This window comes from Eptatretus burgeri, chromosome 4, assembly GCF_056783735.1.
Source record: "Eptatretus burgeri isolate ZD-2024b chromosome 4, Ebu_testis_v1, whole genome shotgun sequence".
Taxonomy (NCBI): Eukaryota; Metazoa; Chordata; class Myxini; order Myxiniformes; family Myxinidae; genus Eptatretus; species Eptatretus burgeri.
Window position 1 is genome coordinate 41,528,755 of NC_140964.1, and position 17,588 is coordinate 41,546,342.

Consider the following 17,588-nt stretch of genomic DNA (forward strand, 5'->3'; position numbering starts at 1 on the left):
GACAAAACCTGGTCGACAAGATGGGTGTTTGACAAGGACGACGAATTGATTCGATTTTGGTGAAGATCCAGATCCGACAATTTCTTAATTTTTGAAACAATTCTTCGCAATTGAGAGATGGGGCCAAAATCGATATAAAGCACAATATTTCAAAAAGTTGAGGATGGGTTATTATGACAAAACTTGGTGGAGTTGGGTAGATGACATGAACAAGCAGATTAGATTTTGGTGAAGCTCTGAATGCAGATCCAGCCTATCAGAGATACAAAATAATAAGCTGTTCAACCTGGCAGAAGCTTACGCTCTACCGAGTGCCATTCTATTTAGCCCTATCTTACCATTGTTTGTTTGGACTCGCTTGAGAACTTCTTGCACTTCGCTCAATTTCTTCTACCATTAAAAAAAAAATATGCAAGTAAACATTCAACTCCAATTTTTCATGTTTAAATTAGCAAACTTTCCTCGCCCAAACTTTACCACCACTCCTGATGATCGATTCAAAGTCACCTTTATTGAGAAAAAAAAATATATAACCAACTTTTAAAGAAGATTCAACAATGAAAAGTTTAAAAAATCCACATACTTGGTAAAATCAATTGAATTTAATGGAAACTATTAGGATGTCTTCCGAACTAAAAGATGAAAGCAAATTATAAAAACTGCTACACATAAGTCGTGTGCAAGAGAAAAACTTACTCTCCAGTAGAGTACAACCACCCTCGAGTTCAACGTCTCCAATTTTCAACAACCACATGCCCAGCAATGATCTTTCATACACTCTTCCTTCACTCCCACATTTAGGACTCTTGCTGCACAAACGGATTTGGAATGGCTTCCATGCCATCTTGGGGACACACCAGCACCACGGATGTACCCCGGCACACTGCCAACCCAAGCTGCCGAGTTTCCTCGGAGAGTTTGTACTGATCGTCGGGGTCTGTGGACAAAAAATAAAATCCTGAACACAGGGAAACGGGCCAAACCCAAGGAACAGGGGATAACGATAGAGCGAGGAGAGTATTGCAAGGCAAGGCTGGAAGAATTACAAATCGATTGAAGCGTTCTGTGTTGGATGATGATACAATTTCTCTGTGCTTAACCGATGGATCCAGAAATTACATAAAAAGTATCAAAGCACTTGTGTACATTAAAGAACTCAAAAGCTATTGTGTGCTGGTACTTTAAGTTCCAAATTCCGACCAAGATTATTGCTGAGAGCGTAATAGCAAACTGCCCAGGGTATCCTTGCCATAAAGGTTGCTTTCACAGCACCGAGTCGATAATCAAGGATGGTCCATTTCTAGCTCATGGAATTTAAATTCCAGATAAGCTATTGTCATCACGCACCATCTGACCGTCTCCTATTTCGACTTCTCCGGCCAAACTGCTGGGCCGATCCGGTTGAAATTTGGCAGCAATGTTCCTCTCCTGACTGGTAACAGGAATTGCAAATCTCGTTCCGGTCACATTTACTTTAAGTAGGTCAAAATGGCTGACTTAGTAAATTTCTTCAAAAATATTCTTCGCCAGACCCACCAGTCAGAATGCTACCAAATTTGGGTTACAACATTAGGCCAGGGCCCAGATAAGCTACAGGTCGTGGTCCTATTTTTACAATCTTTTGGTGTGTCGACACCAAAACAAGTTGTTGTTTTTTTTAAATACTTAACGACTGTATGTGGTTGGCACCACCCGTTTGAGCACATCGCTGATGATGCTGTGGGATCCTTAGATCAACTCCCACACACACACTATCGATTTTGATGTTATCCGTTTTCATTTTTATTCATGTCCACTGATGTCTCCTAGTGGCATTGTTAATTTTTGCAAAAGTTTTGTTGATTTTTCCATTTTCATTTTTATTCATGTCCACTGATGTCTCCTAGTGGCATTGTTAATTTTTGTTGATTTTTGCGCAAGCTGTTAGTAAACAAATCATCGAGTAAAATCTGAAAAAAAAGAAAAGGATGACACACTTGATTAAAAATTTACATGTACTAACATACTACTAGGGGAAAAACAGGGGCGATACCCATGGATGCTCACCTGGTCGTGGCTGGATAAGATAACCAGGGAACCACTGGTCGGCATGGATGACTTACAAAATATGTAATGGAGAACAAAGTAAATACCGATGGATTTTTTTTTTTTTTTTTTAATGCCATGAACAAACTTTGGGAAATCACAGGTGATAAAGGTTGTGGTCAAGTTTCATCGAAATTGTGTGTGTGGTTTCAGAAAAGAAAGCAAATACACATATTTTGGGGGGGAGGGGGGCAACCCCCCTCCCATAAATCTCCCGAGGCCCTAATGTTTTTTTTTGTTTTTTTTAATGGTGTGAACAATCTTTCGTACATCACCGGTGATGAAGGTAGTGGTCAAGTTTCATCAGAATTGTGTGTGTAGTTTCTCAGAAGAAAGCAAGTACCTCTTTGGGGGGGCAACCCCCCGTAGACACCCTTAGACCCCGATTTTTTTTTTTAATGGTGTGAACAATCTTTGGTACATCACGGGTGATGAAGGTTGTGGTCGAGTTTCATCGGAATTGTGTGTGTAGTTTCAGAGAAGAAGTTGCAAGTATTTGTGGATGGACGGACTGACTACGCGCCATCCCATAAGCTCCCCAGAACTACGTTCCAGGTGAGCTAAAAAAGGAAGACTGGAGGGCAGAGCAGGGAGTCAGAAGGACGGCCCACTCTCCGGAAATTGATGCGTGGCGAACCCCTGAAGAAAAAGGAAAGGATGTAGAAAGACTGAGAGATTCGAAGCTTTGCAGCTGGAGAGAGTTACACAATCCATTTGGAGCTTGATCGCTTATTATTAATTGCATGACCATGAGTCTCATCTCGTCATTCTCTCCTCTCATCCTCCCTCTTTGCACCCTTCTCTCTGTCATTCCTTTCACTTCGCTCTGCTCGTGTTCCTTCTTTCACTCTCCTTCATGCTTTGCAGATTCATTTCTCATCACACCATTCGTCATTTGTCATTCTTTCTTTCCTGCATCTTCCGTTCTGTTCTTTCACTCTCTTCCTTATTTGTTTGCCTTCTGCCCTTACACATCTTCACTCTGGCATTCCCAAGTCCGATAGCTCTGCTGCTGGACCTCATCGACAGTGCCCGGGTATCCTGTCAGGAGACATTAAATACGTGCTGCGAGCGACATCACCACCCCACGGGGAAACACTGGTGCAGTGGCTGTGTGGGGAGTAGGAGGGGAGCAAATGCGGAGGGTCCTAGTTTCAATCAGGATGTTGGAGACAGAGTCAACAAGTGTAAGGTGTACAGGGGGTCCGTCCTGCCTCGAGGACAGACCTCGGCAGACGCGACAAGTAGTACCAAAATGGGCCGTACATAAAGCGATGTAAAGATAAAGAATGACGAATTTTTATTTTAATCGGCACTTAACCTGAGGACTGTCTGTATTATATATTTTAACACGTATATTTAAAATATATATATCGTTTTTAGCCCCATCGCTCAATGGTGAAGAATCACTTTGAAAATTAAATAAATCTCATATCCGGATCCGGATTCGGATCTTCACCAAAATTGATTCGATTCTTCCTTGTTACAACATGTCCACCAAGTTTCATCCGAATCCGTCCACAACTTTTTGACATATCATGCTATATATCGGTTTTGGCACTCTCTCTCTGGTGAAGAATCACTTTAAAAATTCTCGTAGTCGGATCCAGATTTTCACCAAAATCGAATCAGTTCGTTCTTGTCACACACCCAACCTGCCCAACAAATTTCATCCGAATCCATCCACAACTTTTTGAGATATCCTTCACACAAACAAACAAACAGACAGGGGTGAAAACATAACCTCCTTCCATCTTCGGTGGCGGAGGTAATAAAGAAGTGTTGCGTGGATAGCGAAGAGGTGTGCGCACTCATCTCAGAGCTGTCAAGCCTGGGTTTGAATCTTGACCCAGCTATAAACTGCCATCCTGCTGTTTCACATGCTCGGTGAGGTGTCAATGTGTGTGCCGTCCCTCGGACAGACGTTAAGCTGGCCGTCTAGTTGGTGGACCGTAAGGATCCCAGTGTCCTTCAAGAAGAGTTGGCGAGTTATCGCCAGCATTATGAACAAATTCCTGCCTCGACTACTAGCAAGGCAATCGCAAACCACCCAGCATAACCTTTGCCCAAAATAGTTTCAGAAGCTCGAAAGAGTATGGTGCATTGATGATGATAAAACGGTTAAACAATCTTACCACGAAGATACTCTATCGTTCCATCCAATACCAAGTTCAACAAAGGGTCATAACCCTTGAGGATTCCATAGGCTGCAAGAAAAAAGAAAAGCATTAAAGTCGAACTTTACATTGTACAAGAGGTATAATCATTAAACTTTTCCATTCAAATCGTCTTCACATAGAAGTTGAGAAAGAAACACAAAAGAACTAGAAGGGCACTCAGTAGAGCGCATACCTCCACCACGTAATGCCTGATCCACGAGAACATACCCGTGCAACCCATGCCGACAGAAAGCAGACTTTATTGGAACACCAGCCCCATTTTCCATGCAATCTCCATGTACTTTTGGTTAAAAAAATAATTATCCATGGCTCAGCACGACTAGGTTGAAAGTTTTGTGTCAAACGGTTGCAGAGAAAACTAAAGGTGGAGCACTCGGTAGAGTGCAAAACCTCCGCCGCCAATACTGCTTGGTCACTCAAGTGAACCTGATATCGTATTCATTCAATTTGACGTCAACAGTGCTCAAAGAGTTATAGTTTGGAACTTTCCCTTTTACTTTTAACTTTTACATACTCCATTCATTCGTCATTAACTAGATTCCTTGAGACAGAAATTTATTTTACATGGGTATATCCACCTGAAGTTCCAAAATCAGCTGCAATTATAATTTTGGCATGTTTTTTGTTGGAAATCACTTAAAACGTGTAGAAATGCAAAAAAAAAAAATCGAAATTTTGTTGAAAAAAAAGTTGCAAAAAATTTTTTTCCTATATTTTTTTTGGGGGGAGGGGGGGTTGGAAATCACTTAAAACATGTAGAAATGCAAAAAAAAAAAATTAAAATATTTTTTTCAAATTGGCCACCATAGCGGCCATATGGGATTTTGGACCAAGTCCAAAATCTAATGGAATTATCCTTGGACCAGACCTAACCTCCCCACCAAGTTTCGTCGAAATCCGTCGAGGAGTTTTTCAGTAATACTGTTCACAAACAAACAAACAGAAAGGGGTGAAAACAGTAACCTCCATCCATCTTCGATGGCGGAGGTTAACTCGAAGGGCATGCGGTAGAGTGCATACCTCTGCCACATAATGCCTGATCCACGAGAACAAATTTATCAGGCCAAATACATTTTTGAAATATCGTGATATATATATATATATATATATATATATATATATATATATATATATATATATATATATATATATATATATATATATATATATATATATATATATATATATACATACATACATATACATATCATTTTGGTCAGCCTGGTGTTGGCGCAGTGGTTCGGGCAGCGGCTTGGGATCCAAAAGGTCCTGAGTTCAATCCCCGTTGGGCCACTGAATTAATACACCAGGGGGTTCACTCAGCCTGTCATCCTTCCGAGGTCGGCGAAATGAGTACCAGTATACTGGGCCGGTGTATACCCCGGTTAAAATAGGTGTACCATATCCCTGTGTCGTAAGAGGCTTCCGAGGTCGGCGAAATGAGTACCAGTATACTGGGCCGGTGTATACCCCCGGTTAAAATAGGTGTACCATATCCCTGTGTCGTAAGAGGCGACCAGGGTTGCGTCAGGAAGGGCATCCGGCGTAAAACATGTGCCAAATCACTATGCGGATCATACGGATGATCCGCTGTGATGACCCCGAACGGGACCAGCCGAAAGAAGAAGAAGATATATATATATATATATATATATATATATATATATATATATATATATATATATATATATATCTATATATATATATATATATATATATATATATTTATATAAATATAATTTTGGCCCTATTTCTCGATGGTGAATAATCACTGAAAAAATTCTAGTCGTCAGATCTCGATTCGGATCTTCACCAAATCGAATCAATTTGTCGTGGTCATACACCCAACCTGTCCACCAAATTTCATCTGATATTGTCCACAACTTTTTGAGATATCGTGCTGTTTATAGTTTTTGGCCCCATCTCTTAATGGTGAAGAATCACTTTTAAAATTCCAGATCTTCACCAAAATCTAATCAGTTCATCCTCGTCACCAACCGAATCTGTCCACCAAATTTCATCCGGATCCGTCCACAACTTTTTGAGATATCCTGTATACAGACAGAAAGGGGTGAAAACCTCCTTCACCTTCGGTGGCAGAGATAAATATTATGCTATATATATATATATATATATATATATATATATATATATATATATATATATATATATATATATATATATATATATATATATATATATATATATATATATATATATATATATCGTTTTTGAACCCGATCTCTCAATGGTGAGCAATCACTTGTGGCGGAGGCAATAAAACCAGTAATAGGTGACAATAACCTCCCCTGACCATATTTATTTTTAAACAATGTCGAGGCTCGTATGAGAGCTAACGCACAGAACGTACAACAAGGGGAGCAGGAGACAAGAGGGGTGGGAGAAGGAAGGAAAAAAGTGGGGAACAATGACATGAGATCTGTGTAAGGGAGAGGGATTGAGCGAGGTACACAGGGTAAACAAGATGGACACCACAGGGACTTTCAGGTCCTTTTAAAACGGGGACTTTCAAGAAGGAAAGCAGGGAATTTGAAGGAGGTCGGTTTGGGGTGGATTTATGGGGGTAGAAAAGATCATGGATTTGGATGGGGAGGATAAGAGATGGTGGTGAACAGCTGGTTTGAAGACCTGGAGGGAAGAGTGGGATTGAAGAGTGTGTGGAAGTTTGTTCCAAAGGTGGGAAAAAACAAGGAATGAAAGAGTGAAGGTGAGCAGTGATTATTGTTTTTGTTGTTTTACCAGAAGGGGGTTGATGGCAGATCTCGAGTGCCCAGAAATATTGGGAGGGGGGGCGGTGCCTAGCGCAGACTATGGATACCATCGGAAGAGAGTTTGGTGAGTAGGGCAGGGTGCCAAACCGTATCGAAAGCACGTGATACGTCTCGGAAGATAGCTCTGATTTCATGTCTGGCAATGAGTATAGATCTCCATCCATTGTTGGGAGAGCAGAAGCAGCATATCCAGGGTAGAATGACTTGGTCTGACTCCAAAAATGTTGTGGAATGTTGGCCAAGACCCTCACCTTTTTTTTTCTTCCGCCCTCACTTTTAGGGCTTTATTCACTTTTAAATTAGTTACCTCTGCTACTGAAGGTGACGGAGGTTTTGTTTTATCCCCTCTCTGCCTGTTTGTCTGTCTGTGTGCGGGATATCTCAAAAAGTTGTGGACGGCTCCGGATGAAATTTTGTGGACAGGCTGGGTGTGTGACAAGGACGAATTGATTAGATTTTTGTCAAGATCCGGATCTGGATCCAACTACGAGAATTTTTTAAGTGCTTCTTCACCATCGAGAGAAAGGGCCAAAAATGATACATAGCACGATATCTCAAAAAGTTGTAAACAGATTCGGATGAAACTTGGTGGACATGTTGGGTGTGTGACAAGGAAGAATTGATTCAATGTTGGTGAAGATCCGAATCCGGATCAGGATCTGATATTTTTTTAAAGTGATTCTTCACCATTGAGAGATAGGGCGAAACCAAAAAAAACCACAATATCTCAAAAGGTTGTGGACGGTTTCGGATGAAACTTGGTGGACATGTTGGGTGTGTGACAAGGAAGAATTGATTCAATGTTGGTGAAGATCCGAATCCGGATCAGGATCTGATATTTTTTTAAAGTGATTCTTCACCATTGAGAGATAGGGCGAAACCAAAAAAAACCACAATATCTCAAAAGGTTGTGGACGGTTTCGGATGAAACTTGGTGGACATGTTGGGCGTGTGACCACGACAAATTGATTCGATTTGGTGAAGATCCGGATCTGACTACTAGAATTAAGTGATTCTTCACCATCGAGAAATAGGGCCAAAAATGATATACTGCACGATTTTTCAAAAAGGTAATGGGCCCTATTTGTTCTTGTGGATCAGGCATTGCGTGGCAGAGCTATGCCCTCTACCGAGTGCCCTTTTAGTTTTCTCTGCAACCGTTTGACACAAAACTTTCAACCTAGTAGCGCTGAGCCATGAAGAATTTTTTTTAAACCAAAATTACATGAAGATCGGATGAAAAATGCGGCTGGCATGGGTTGCACGGTGTTTCACATACCAGGAATAAACGGTCTAGACGTCTCTTCACTCAGCCTCAATAAAAATTCAAAAGGCACAACCAAACCAGGTGTTTAAATGCAATTCTTACCTTCGCGCCCCCCTTGAAACTTAACCCGGATGGTTTTATCCAGGTATTTGGAGAGATCGAAGATGCTTTCTTTTCTCCTCTTATCTTTATCCTGCATGAAAGGTGGAATGTCAATACAATGCTCAAAGTTTTGTTTTACAATTTACATTATTGTAGTGCATTTAGTATGCGAGGTCAAAATAAAATGCAGCTGCACAGGTAAATCCCAGGCCATTCAAGTCATCTCATCTTTTTTGTGAGAGGTCTTCTCCCCAAAAAATTGATACAAAGCAGTGCTCTCCAGAACCATGCATTGGTAGTGGTTGTCAGGGGTAAAGTGGGGGTGGGGGTGAAATGGAGTCGAGGGAGGGTGGACTCCATCCATTCATTGGGACCATATTCTGTGCAGAGCGTTGGTGCTGTTTAAGCAGTCTCCTTGGCTATTGGGTACAATCCTGGATGGCTCGCCACTCCGACACAGGGTACCAGCATGCTGGCACTCATTTTGCCAACCTCAGAAGGATGACGGGCAGAGGCAACCCCACCTGGTATTAATTCAACAGCAGAGTGGGATTTGAACTCAGGATCCTAGGATCCCAAGCCCACCACCCTAACCATCAAGCCAACACCAGGCATCGGGTAGATTGAAGGTAGAGGAAGGAGGCATATAACACCATCTTTCACAATATAGGAGAGATTAGGTTTTTGTTTTTTTTAGTTATCTATTATGTGTGGGGTTGGAGACCGTTGGGATGACATTGAGATCTATTTTAAACACAGATGGCGCATTCAAACTTAAGATACACACCTGGAAAAAAAAACAATATATCTCAATATCCAATCAGCACAACAAAATCTGTACAAGCACTCAGATATAATCACACCCATTCAGGTGATTCTACCTCCCCATTTCTGTTTGGATCCCTGTACCCCTCTCTTCTCAGTGCTTCCAGGTACGTATTAAATTCCAGTTTAAACCTGAACCTTTAACCAACCGCAGCTAAACTCCCAGGAAGACCATTCCATGTTAACTTGTGTAAATCATGCCTGCCTCGCTTCTGTTCTGACCCTTCTCTTTTTTTCACTGAACCTATTTCCCATAGTCTTGTTAACCTCCGCCATCGAAGATCGGAGGTTACTGTTTTCACTCCTTTGTTTGTTTGTTTGTTTGTGAACAGTATTACGGAAAAAACTCCTCGACGGATTTCGACGAAACTTCGTGGGGGGGTTAGGGATGGTCCAAGGATCATGCCATTAAATTTTGGACTTGGTACTTGGAGAGATTTATGGATTTACGTACGGATGGATTTGGACAAAACTTGGTGGACAGGTTGAGTGTGTGTGTGTGTGTGTGTGTGTGACATTAACCCCCCCCCCCCAAAAAAAAAAATTGTTAGAGAAATTTTTCTTTTTTTTTTGCATTTCTACATGTTTTAAGTGATTTCCAACACCCCCACCCCAAAAAAAAATTGTTAGAGAAAAAAAAATTTTTGCAACTTTTTTTTCAACAAAATTTCGATTTTTTTTTGTTTTTTTTTTGCATTTTTACATGTTTTAAGTGATTTCCAACCCCCCCCCCCCCCCAAAAAAAAATGTTGGAGAAAAGAACTATAACTCTGTCAGCACTGTTGACATATTTAATGAATAAGATATAAGGTTCACTTGAGTGACCCAGCAGTATTGGCGGCGGAGGTTTTGCACTCTCCCGAGTGCTCCCCCTCGAGTTGCTGTCTGTCCTGGTGAAACAGCAGCAATGCTAGAACAGCATTCGGTAGAGCGCATACCTCTGCCAGGCTGAACAGCTTCTGTTTTGTATCCTATTGATAGGTTGGATCTGGATCCGGACCTTAACCAAAACCTAATCTGCTTGTTCTCGTCACCGAACCAACTCCTCCGTCGAGTTTTGTCATCACTCGTCCACAACTTTTTGAGACATCATTCTCTCTATCGTTTTTGGCCCTATCTCTCAATGGTGAAGAATCCCTTTAAAAATTATAGTATCCAGATCGAGGTCTTCAACAAAATCTGATAAATTCATCCTTGTCACACACACACACACACACACACACACACACACACACACACACACACACACACACACACACACACACACTCAACCTGTCCACCAAGTTTTGTCCAAATCCATCCGTACTTTTCTGAAATATCCTGCTCACAGACAGACAAACAGGTGAAAACATAACCTACGTCCACCTTCGGTGGCAGAGATAACAACTGTCCCCTTGCATTATATATAGTCGCCATTTCTATTTTTCCTGGCCATTCTCAATATCTTACATTTCCCTACAATTAAACTGACTTTGCCGATGTGATGAGAACCTCCAAACATGGCATCACTGATGTGATTTATGAAAGTGTACCCTTTGTCCAAATCATCAATATCAATTACAAACGATAATGGTCGGGAGTACTGATCACAACTCGGTCTGACAGCCTCCGACATCCAACCTTTGCTAAGTTGCCGACACTTTCCTTTCTGACATCCTCCGCCAACTAAGCCAGTTTTGAATCCATTTTACAACTCCACAAACTCTCACCTTTTGGCGTGCTACCTTACGCAAAACCTCCTGGTAGTCGAGGCATTTCCAAGGATCCACACGAACATTCCGATATCACGAATATATAACATAATTTTGGCATCCTTTCTTTGAACTTGAACTCGAAGAGAAATGACACGAATGCAAGCAATACAATACAGTAAGGGTTGTGGTAAAATGGAAGGATGTGAGAATACATTTCAGTGACACGTGGCATTCCACAAGGTAGTGTTCTGGGTCCAGTGCCGTTTATAATATTCCTCAACGACGTCCAACGTGTTATGGATTCTGAGTTCAAGCTCTTTGCAGACAGAAAACTGTATAGGGTGGTTAATACCCAGGTTGAAGAAGATGATGTGAATGCAGCTTGAGGTTGGTCCCAAAAAATGGCAGCTCCCATTCAACGAGACCAAATGCAGAGTGATCCACCATGGAAGGAGCAACCAAAGGTTGACCTACACCTACAAGGGTTGAACGAGGAAAGATATTTGGACGTTTTGCTTGATACAAGTCTCATTCAGCTCTCGTGCTGCAGATGTAGCTCGGAGAGCGAGTATGAAACGAGCAATAATTGGTTCACGAGCGCCAGCCAGAGTGACCACTATATTCGTTGTGTCTGTGTGTCTGTCCAGAGCATATCTCCGTGGACTTCGATCCGATCTTGATGAAACTTGGTTATGTGTTCGATATCAATGTCCAGTTGTGTTTTCCTGGATGAGGGCATGCTACGCCCATTGTGGACGCAGCCACGCCCAAAAAATAGCTATTTTCAGGGGGTAGTTGGATTAAAAATCTATCTTCTCCGAGGGAATTTACTGAATGGAATGGGTTCTTGGGTATTTGAAGAGAAAAATGAATTATCTAAAACTTGTCGTTGTCCGATTTATCATTTTCGTCCCAAGGTCAAAAACTTAGAAAATTGCGAATTTTGACATAAAAAAATCATACGACCGCCCAAACTTTGACAGCTAGGATGACAATATTTTTTTATGCATAATCTTGAGGTCATTCCCCACCTAAAGTCTTGAAACCATTTTGCTCGATCTCGAACACCTTGCCCGTGGTGCCCCCTTCAAATTTGTTTTTTTACGCTGATTTCATCAAAGTATGGATAATCCGAGGAGTGCGAAATGCCATATAGCCTATATGATGTTGTATTGTTCCTGGAATGTTCCAGAGGAAGTTTTGCACCAAAGGTCATAATCCTTGACCTTTGACCTTTAAAGGCCACAAAGGTCAAATTTTCAAAGTTGTGGGAATCGAACCGGGTTTTCGACCTTCTTTGACGAACTAACTCCAATAAGCTATAGCACGCATCCTGTTTCCTTATTTTAATGTCCACAACATTGTTTTGTGACCTTTAAAGGTTATACAAAGGTCAAATTTTGAAAGTTGTCGAACGAAACCGGGTTTTCGACATTTTGCAGCTAATAACCTGTCACTCGTACCACATCATGTTGATCATTTTTATAACTTGGTTAAAAATTATCACATTGTCTCATCCTTGACTTCTGAAACAATCTACATCGTCAAATACCGCTCATGAACCATCGTCGTCTTCAGACTTGTCGAAAGATCATTCTCAGCACCGGGGAAGAAAGCCAAGGGCAACTCCAACTGTATAAACCCATAATAAGACTAACTATTGAATATTGTAACTCCCATATTATGGTGTCCTACGTACACAAGGATAAAGACCTACTTCAGAAAATCCCACAGAGGGAAAGCAGGCTCGTACCGGATCTCAGACACAGAGTGTCATGACAGACTGAGACCACTGAATGAAGAGGGGGTTTCAGTACCCATGATGCAATGCGCGGGCGTTCAGTACCCATGATGCAATGCGCGGGCGTTCAGTACCCATGATGCAATGCGCGGGCGCCATATTGGTTGGCAAGCTGAACAAGGCCAAATAATTAACCTCGTTAAGATATTCAGGAAAATGTAAACTTGATCGGCAGAAATGAACGAGAGCTCAAGAATCGGAGGCCGTGTCAAGAAAGTGAGGAAGAAGAAACAACTGGATGCGCTTCCTGCGCATCAATATGCCACCAAAGGCTTCAAAGCGGCCTCCATCAACCAATTCAAGTCAGCACTGGGCCAACCATCCATTGAAATAGAGCCCTCATCCAACGAGGATCCAATGGAATTTACGAGGAGCAAATAAGCATCACTTCAGGTGTCTATAATCCAGGAAGATGAGCAAGCAAAACCGAGGCCGCATTTAATCTTACCGCCATTGTGGAAGCCATGTGAATCACCTTCAAGATAAAATTGATGAATCGTTGTTAATCCGCTACTTTACTCAATATAAATTTCATCCGACGTTTAATACAACAATATAATCGGATAAAGAGGAGGGGGGGCGGAGAATCAAAACGTGTTGAAATAATTATGGGTTTATACTACCACTTATTCTTCAACCAGCTACACCGCCACGATCGTCGGTATCACATTTTACATCGTAATCGCAAAATGTATTCGAAAGTTTTCCTATTATATAATCTCACCTACATAAAAACACAAATTGCTCGTACCAATTATAGTTATAGTGCACGATCATTGTAAATAACACGATATTTACATTGTAAACAAGTGGTGCCAGGCACAACAAATCCTGCCCATTTAAGGCATAAAGTTATTTTGAGGATCAAATTAAAATTTGATACATCCTGAAACCTGAATGTTGATTATAAGGAATAGAATAAGGAATATTTTAGTCTTGGTTTGAAGTCAATTAAACCATTTTTGACGTAAGTTATGACCGTAAAATGATTTTGACCTTTCGAGGCCACGTAAGGTCAAAGGTCATGGTGTCAAATGAAAGCCAATAAAGGACTTGATATATGTCTTCCATAGTAAACATGCATATTCCTAACCTTTTTGATTTATAATGGAAAATTTGTAATTTTGACCGATGACCATGACCCCCAAAACTTCGGACCCTACCGATCTTCACAAATATGCATTTTTCACTGTAGGAATGGGTAGGATTATAAGTGACAAATAGAATAAGGTTCACTATAAGCTTAGTTTGAAGTAAATCAGATCATTTTTGACGAAGTTATGAGCGAAAAACGATTTTGATCTTTTCGTGACCTTGACCTTTGATCCAATTGGACCCAACAATTCATGGGGTCGTCCAAGGTTCATTGCCCACCTGTGGATAAAATTTGATAGTGTTTGCTAAAGCCGTTTTGCCGTAAAGTTGCTAACAGACAGACAGACAAACAAACCGGACGATTACAATATCCCGCTCCCTCCCTCCGGGGGGTGGGAAAATAACACACGATAATGACGTTTCAGAGTTGTAAATATTTGCAGTCTCGTGTATGATGTGCAAGACGGTTGTTGCGGTACAGATCGGTACGGTATGATGCAGGACAATGAATGATTCACATCACATCCCCACCAGAAGTCAGCAGAGCTCCGCACATCTGCCCAAAGATAATGTTACGGTTTTGGAAACGTATCCTGAGGGAAGGCACACAGACATGAAGGTGACCCGAGAATTAGTTATTTCTTTAGTCTATGTGTAGATAGTCCTTAGCCCCTTGTCTAAGGGTTTGTCGGGTGGCGTGTGTTGAGGTTAGTTCGTGTTTTCCTGGTGTGATGTCTTTCCCCCTCTCCCTGCTCCTTTCAACAATCCCTCCTTTACCCCATTGGTCCGCCCACCCTCCTCTTTTCAACAACACCCCCGCCCCCTCTCCTCCCTTCAACAATCCCTCCTTTACACTACCGGTCCATTGCCCCCTCTGCATTTCTCAATCCCCCAATAATCCCCTTCACCAAACCCCATTTTGACAATCCCTCCTTCACCCCCATTAGTCTTACCTTAAACCCCACAGCCGTTCGGTAGTCCCTCCATCCAGCTGTATCCCTCTCCATTTTCACTCCATTCGCATATTGTTTAATTGGGAAGATTCGATCCGTCTGTGGTCATTAGTCCTTCGGGTCGATGGGATTACCTTCACCGCATGGGACCGTGTCCATTCCCACATGCATGGTTGTGGCACGAAGTGCAACGCTTTTCCCGTACATGGTGCGACACATTTTCCCGTACATGGTTCCCGTACATGGGGTGCGACACATCTCACAGGCAGAATACAATGGAGCACTGTACAGAGAAGGTTTGCGCCTGAGGAAGGTGCGAGAGGGAATCTGCGGCATCTTTCGTGCACCAAGGGTACGGTAGGGGCTGCGTTGAAAGTTCCCTCAGAAACGGTGAAATTTTCCACAAGCTGCCATGTCGACATGCCAACATCGGATGTGGACCAATGAGGAAGAGATTCGCATGAGCCGAGATGAAGAAAGCTATATGAGGAGGTAGAAGATACGAGTGCAAGGGACGAGACGAAAAAGGCGAGACCCTGTGAAAAAAGGGGCTCGGAGCTGGTGTGAAGAGAGGGAGTGAGAGAGAGAGCAGATCGAGAGAGGAGAAGAAGCTGAGCAGTGGATGAGACAGTCACCTCACAGCTTATCCTTTCCTAAAAGCTTGTTCGGCGAGGAGCTGAGTGTGAAGAGAGGGAGTGAGAGAGAGAGCAGATCGAGCGAGGAGAAGAAGCTGAGCAGTGGATGAGACAGTTACCTCACAGCTTATCCTTTCCTAAAAGCTTGTTCGGCGAGGAGCTGAGTGTGAAGAGAGGGAGTGAGAGAGAGAGCAGATCGAGCGAGGAGAAGAAGCTGAGCAGTGGATGAGACAGTTACCTCACAGCTTATCCTTGTCCTAAAAGCTTGTTCGGCGAGGAGCTGAGTGTGAAGAGAGGGAAGTAGCCCGTAGTGCAAAGGAGGGCAATATAAAAAAGCCCAGAACGCGGTTTGGTTCGTGGGGGAGCTGCTTGACACAGTGGCTTAGCAGAAACAGAGCGAGCTGCTTGCCGTCGCATATCTTGCCCACCGGAGAAGACTTCCTTACTGGGTCTGGACACCTCAGAAACGTAGCTGCACGTCCTATCCTCCATCTTCCCCCATTCTTTACCATCCCCCACCCCTCCCCCCAAATTCCTTGTATAGTTGGACTTATTTTGTATATAATGTCTAGGCTCGTATGAGAGCTAACACACAATGCACAGCAAGGGGGAGGGCGGCATGAGACAAGAGGGGCGGGAGAGGGAAGGACAAGACAGTTGGGAACGGAGACATTAGGAGATCTGTGGAAGGGAGAGGGATGGGGTGGGGAACGGAGACATTAGGAGTTCTGTGGAAGGGAGAGGGATGGGGTGGCAAACACGGGGTATACAAGATGGACATTACAGGGAGTTTCAGGAAGGAAAGCAGGGAATTTGAAGGAGGTGGGCTTGGGGTGGGTTATCGGGAGTAGAAAAGATCGAGGTTTTGGATGGGGGAAGGTAAGAGGTGGTGGTGAACAACTGCTTTGAAGGCCTGGAGGGAAGAATGGGATTGAACAGAGTGTGGGAGTTTATTCCAAAGGCGGGAAAAAAGAGGAATGAAAGAGGGAAGGTGAACAGTGATTCGTGATTTTGGTGGTTTTACCAGAAGGGGGTTGCTGGCGGACCTTTAACATCCTGCGGAAATGTGGTGGGGACAAATCACAGACAGAGCGGGGCGGGGGGGGGGGGAGACTGGAGAGGAGGCAGTAGAAGACAGAAAGACCACCAACCTGCCTGTGGTGAGAGAGTGAGAGGCCCAAAGACTCAGCCTCAACGCAGGAGATACCAATGATCCGAAATGCCCTGGTTTCTACAGCATGAAGCCGAGAAAGGTGAGAGGCAGGAGCACCAGCCCAGAGGGAAGAGCAGTACTCCATCAGGCTGCGGACGAAAGCTTTGTATGTGGTCAGGAGCTCAGGTGGGCCGAGAAAGGATTTTGCATGACGGAGGATTCCCGGTCGGCGATTGGATTTGGAGGCCAGGTGGTAAATGCAGCTTTCTCAGGAATCCCCGTTGATGCAGCCCCGTTGGGCTGTGTAAGGGTGAGAGAAAAAGAGTCAATCCTACTTTTCTTTTCTTCTCAAGTTCTTATTCTTGTCTTATTCTCCCCAGATTGAATGATGGCCGTGTGTCCTTTGCGTAAATAATATTGTAAAAGAAAAAATATGTGTTTTGGATAAATCTGCTCTTTTGTGCCTTTTTGCTTTCTTGCCTATAAATACTCACTTTTAAATGATTGCTTGTGTATAAATAAATAATTGTTGCTTGTTATTTCCTATTTGTCTCAGTTGTCCTTTCCTTCATTGATCCGACACAATGTACAAGTATAGTTGGAGGGGAAGTTGTACCCCACCTGGTTTGCTCTGTTCGCCGATGCTGCACCTATCTGTTCCGCTTGGCAGAATATCACCAGGTGTGGCGCCGAGGGTGTGACCTCCACTTAGGTCGCCATGCCAATAGAAAGGTATCGTGGAAACATCGAAGCGTAACCCTACGAGGCCGGTTATGGCTGTGTAAGAACTACAGCCCATTGGACCACAGAGTTATCTGTGGTTAGCGGCCTCAGGACCGGGTGTTCAGGAAAAACTCGTATGCGTCCCCCCATGGCGAGCCCCGAACTCCGGGCCGTAACATTATTTTGTCTTGTAGCCATGTGTCGAGTCAATCACAGTACCAGTTCTGTTCCCCTCAACTTAGACCAGTCCATTCCCCCCACCCCGACACGAAGTGGGATGGAA

The 17,588-nt window shown here is 43.0% G+C and overlaps 1 protein-coding gene across 2 annotated transcripts; it reads right to left on the reverse strand.

The window, feature by feature from the left end:
• Positions 1–491: 491 nt before the first annotated feature.
• Positions 492–13,363, reverse strand: LSM7 (LSM7 homolog, U6 small nuclear RNA and mRNA degradation associated). Of its 2 annotated transcripts, XM_085877591.1 has the most exons (4): positions 13,195–13,363; positions 8,427–8,517; positions 4,221–4,292; positions 492–937 (listed from the first exon to the last, which is right to left on the reverse strand). In XM_085877591.1, exons 1-4 carry the CDS (start codon positions 13,210–13,212, stop codon positions 798–800), a joined length of 321 nt encoding a protein of 106 aa, XP_085733717.1. In that variant the 5' UTR covers positions 13,213–13,363; the 3' UTR covers positions 492–797. The 2 variants fall into 2 exon arrangements, with proteins under 2 accessions (XP_085733717.1, XP_085733718.1); XM_085877592.1 differs by lacking the exon at positions 13,195–13,363 and having other exon boundaries at positions 8,427–8,523.
• Between the last annotated feature and the right edge of the window lie 4,225 nt (positions 13,364–17,588).

Bases quoted from the DNA above. Each gene is read 5' to 3' on its own strand.
- LSM7 (XM_085877591.1), bottom strand. The intron at 4,293-8,426 runs GTAAGAATTGCA...TTTTTCTTGCAG, and splicing joins GTTTCAAGGGGGGCGCGAAG to CCTATGGAATCCTCAAGGGT. The intron at 938-4,220 runs GTAAGATTGTTT...TTTTGTCCACAG, and splicing joins AACGATAGAGTATCTTCGTG to ACCCCGACGATCAGTACAAA.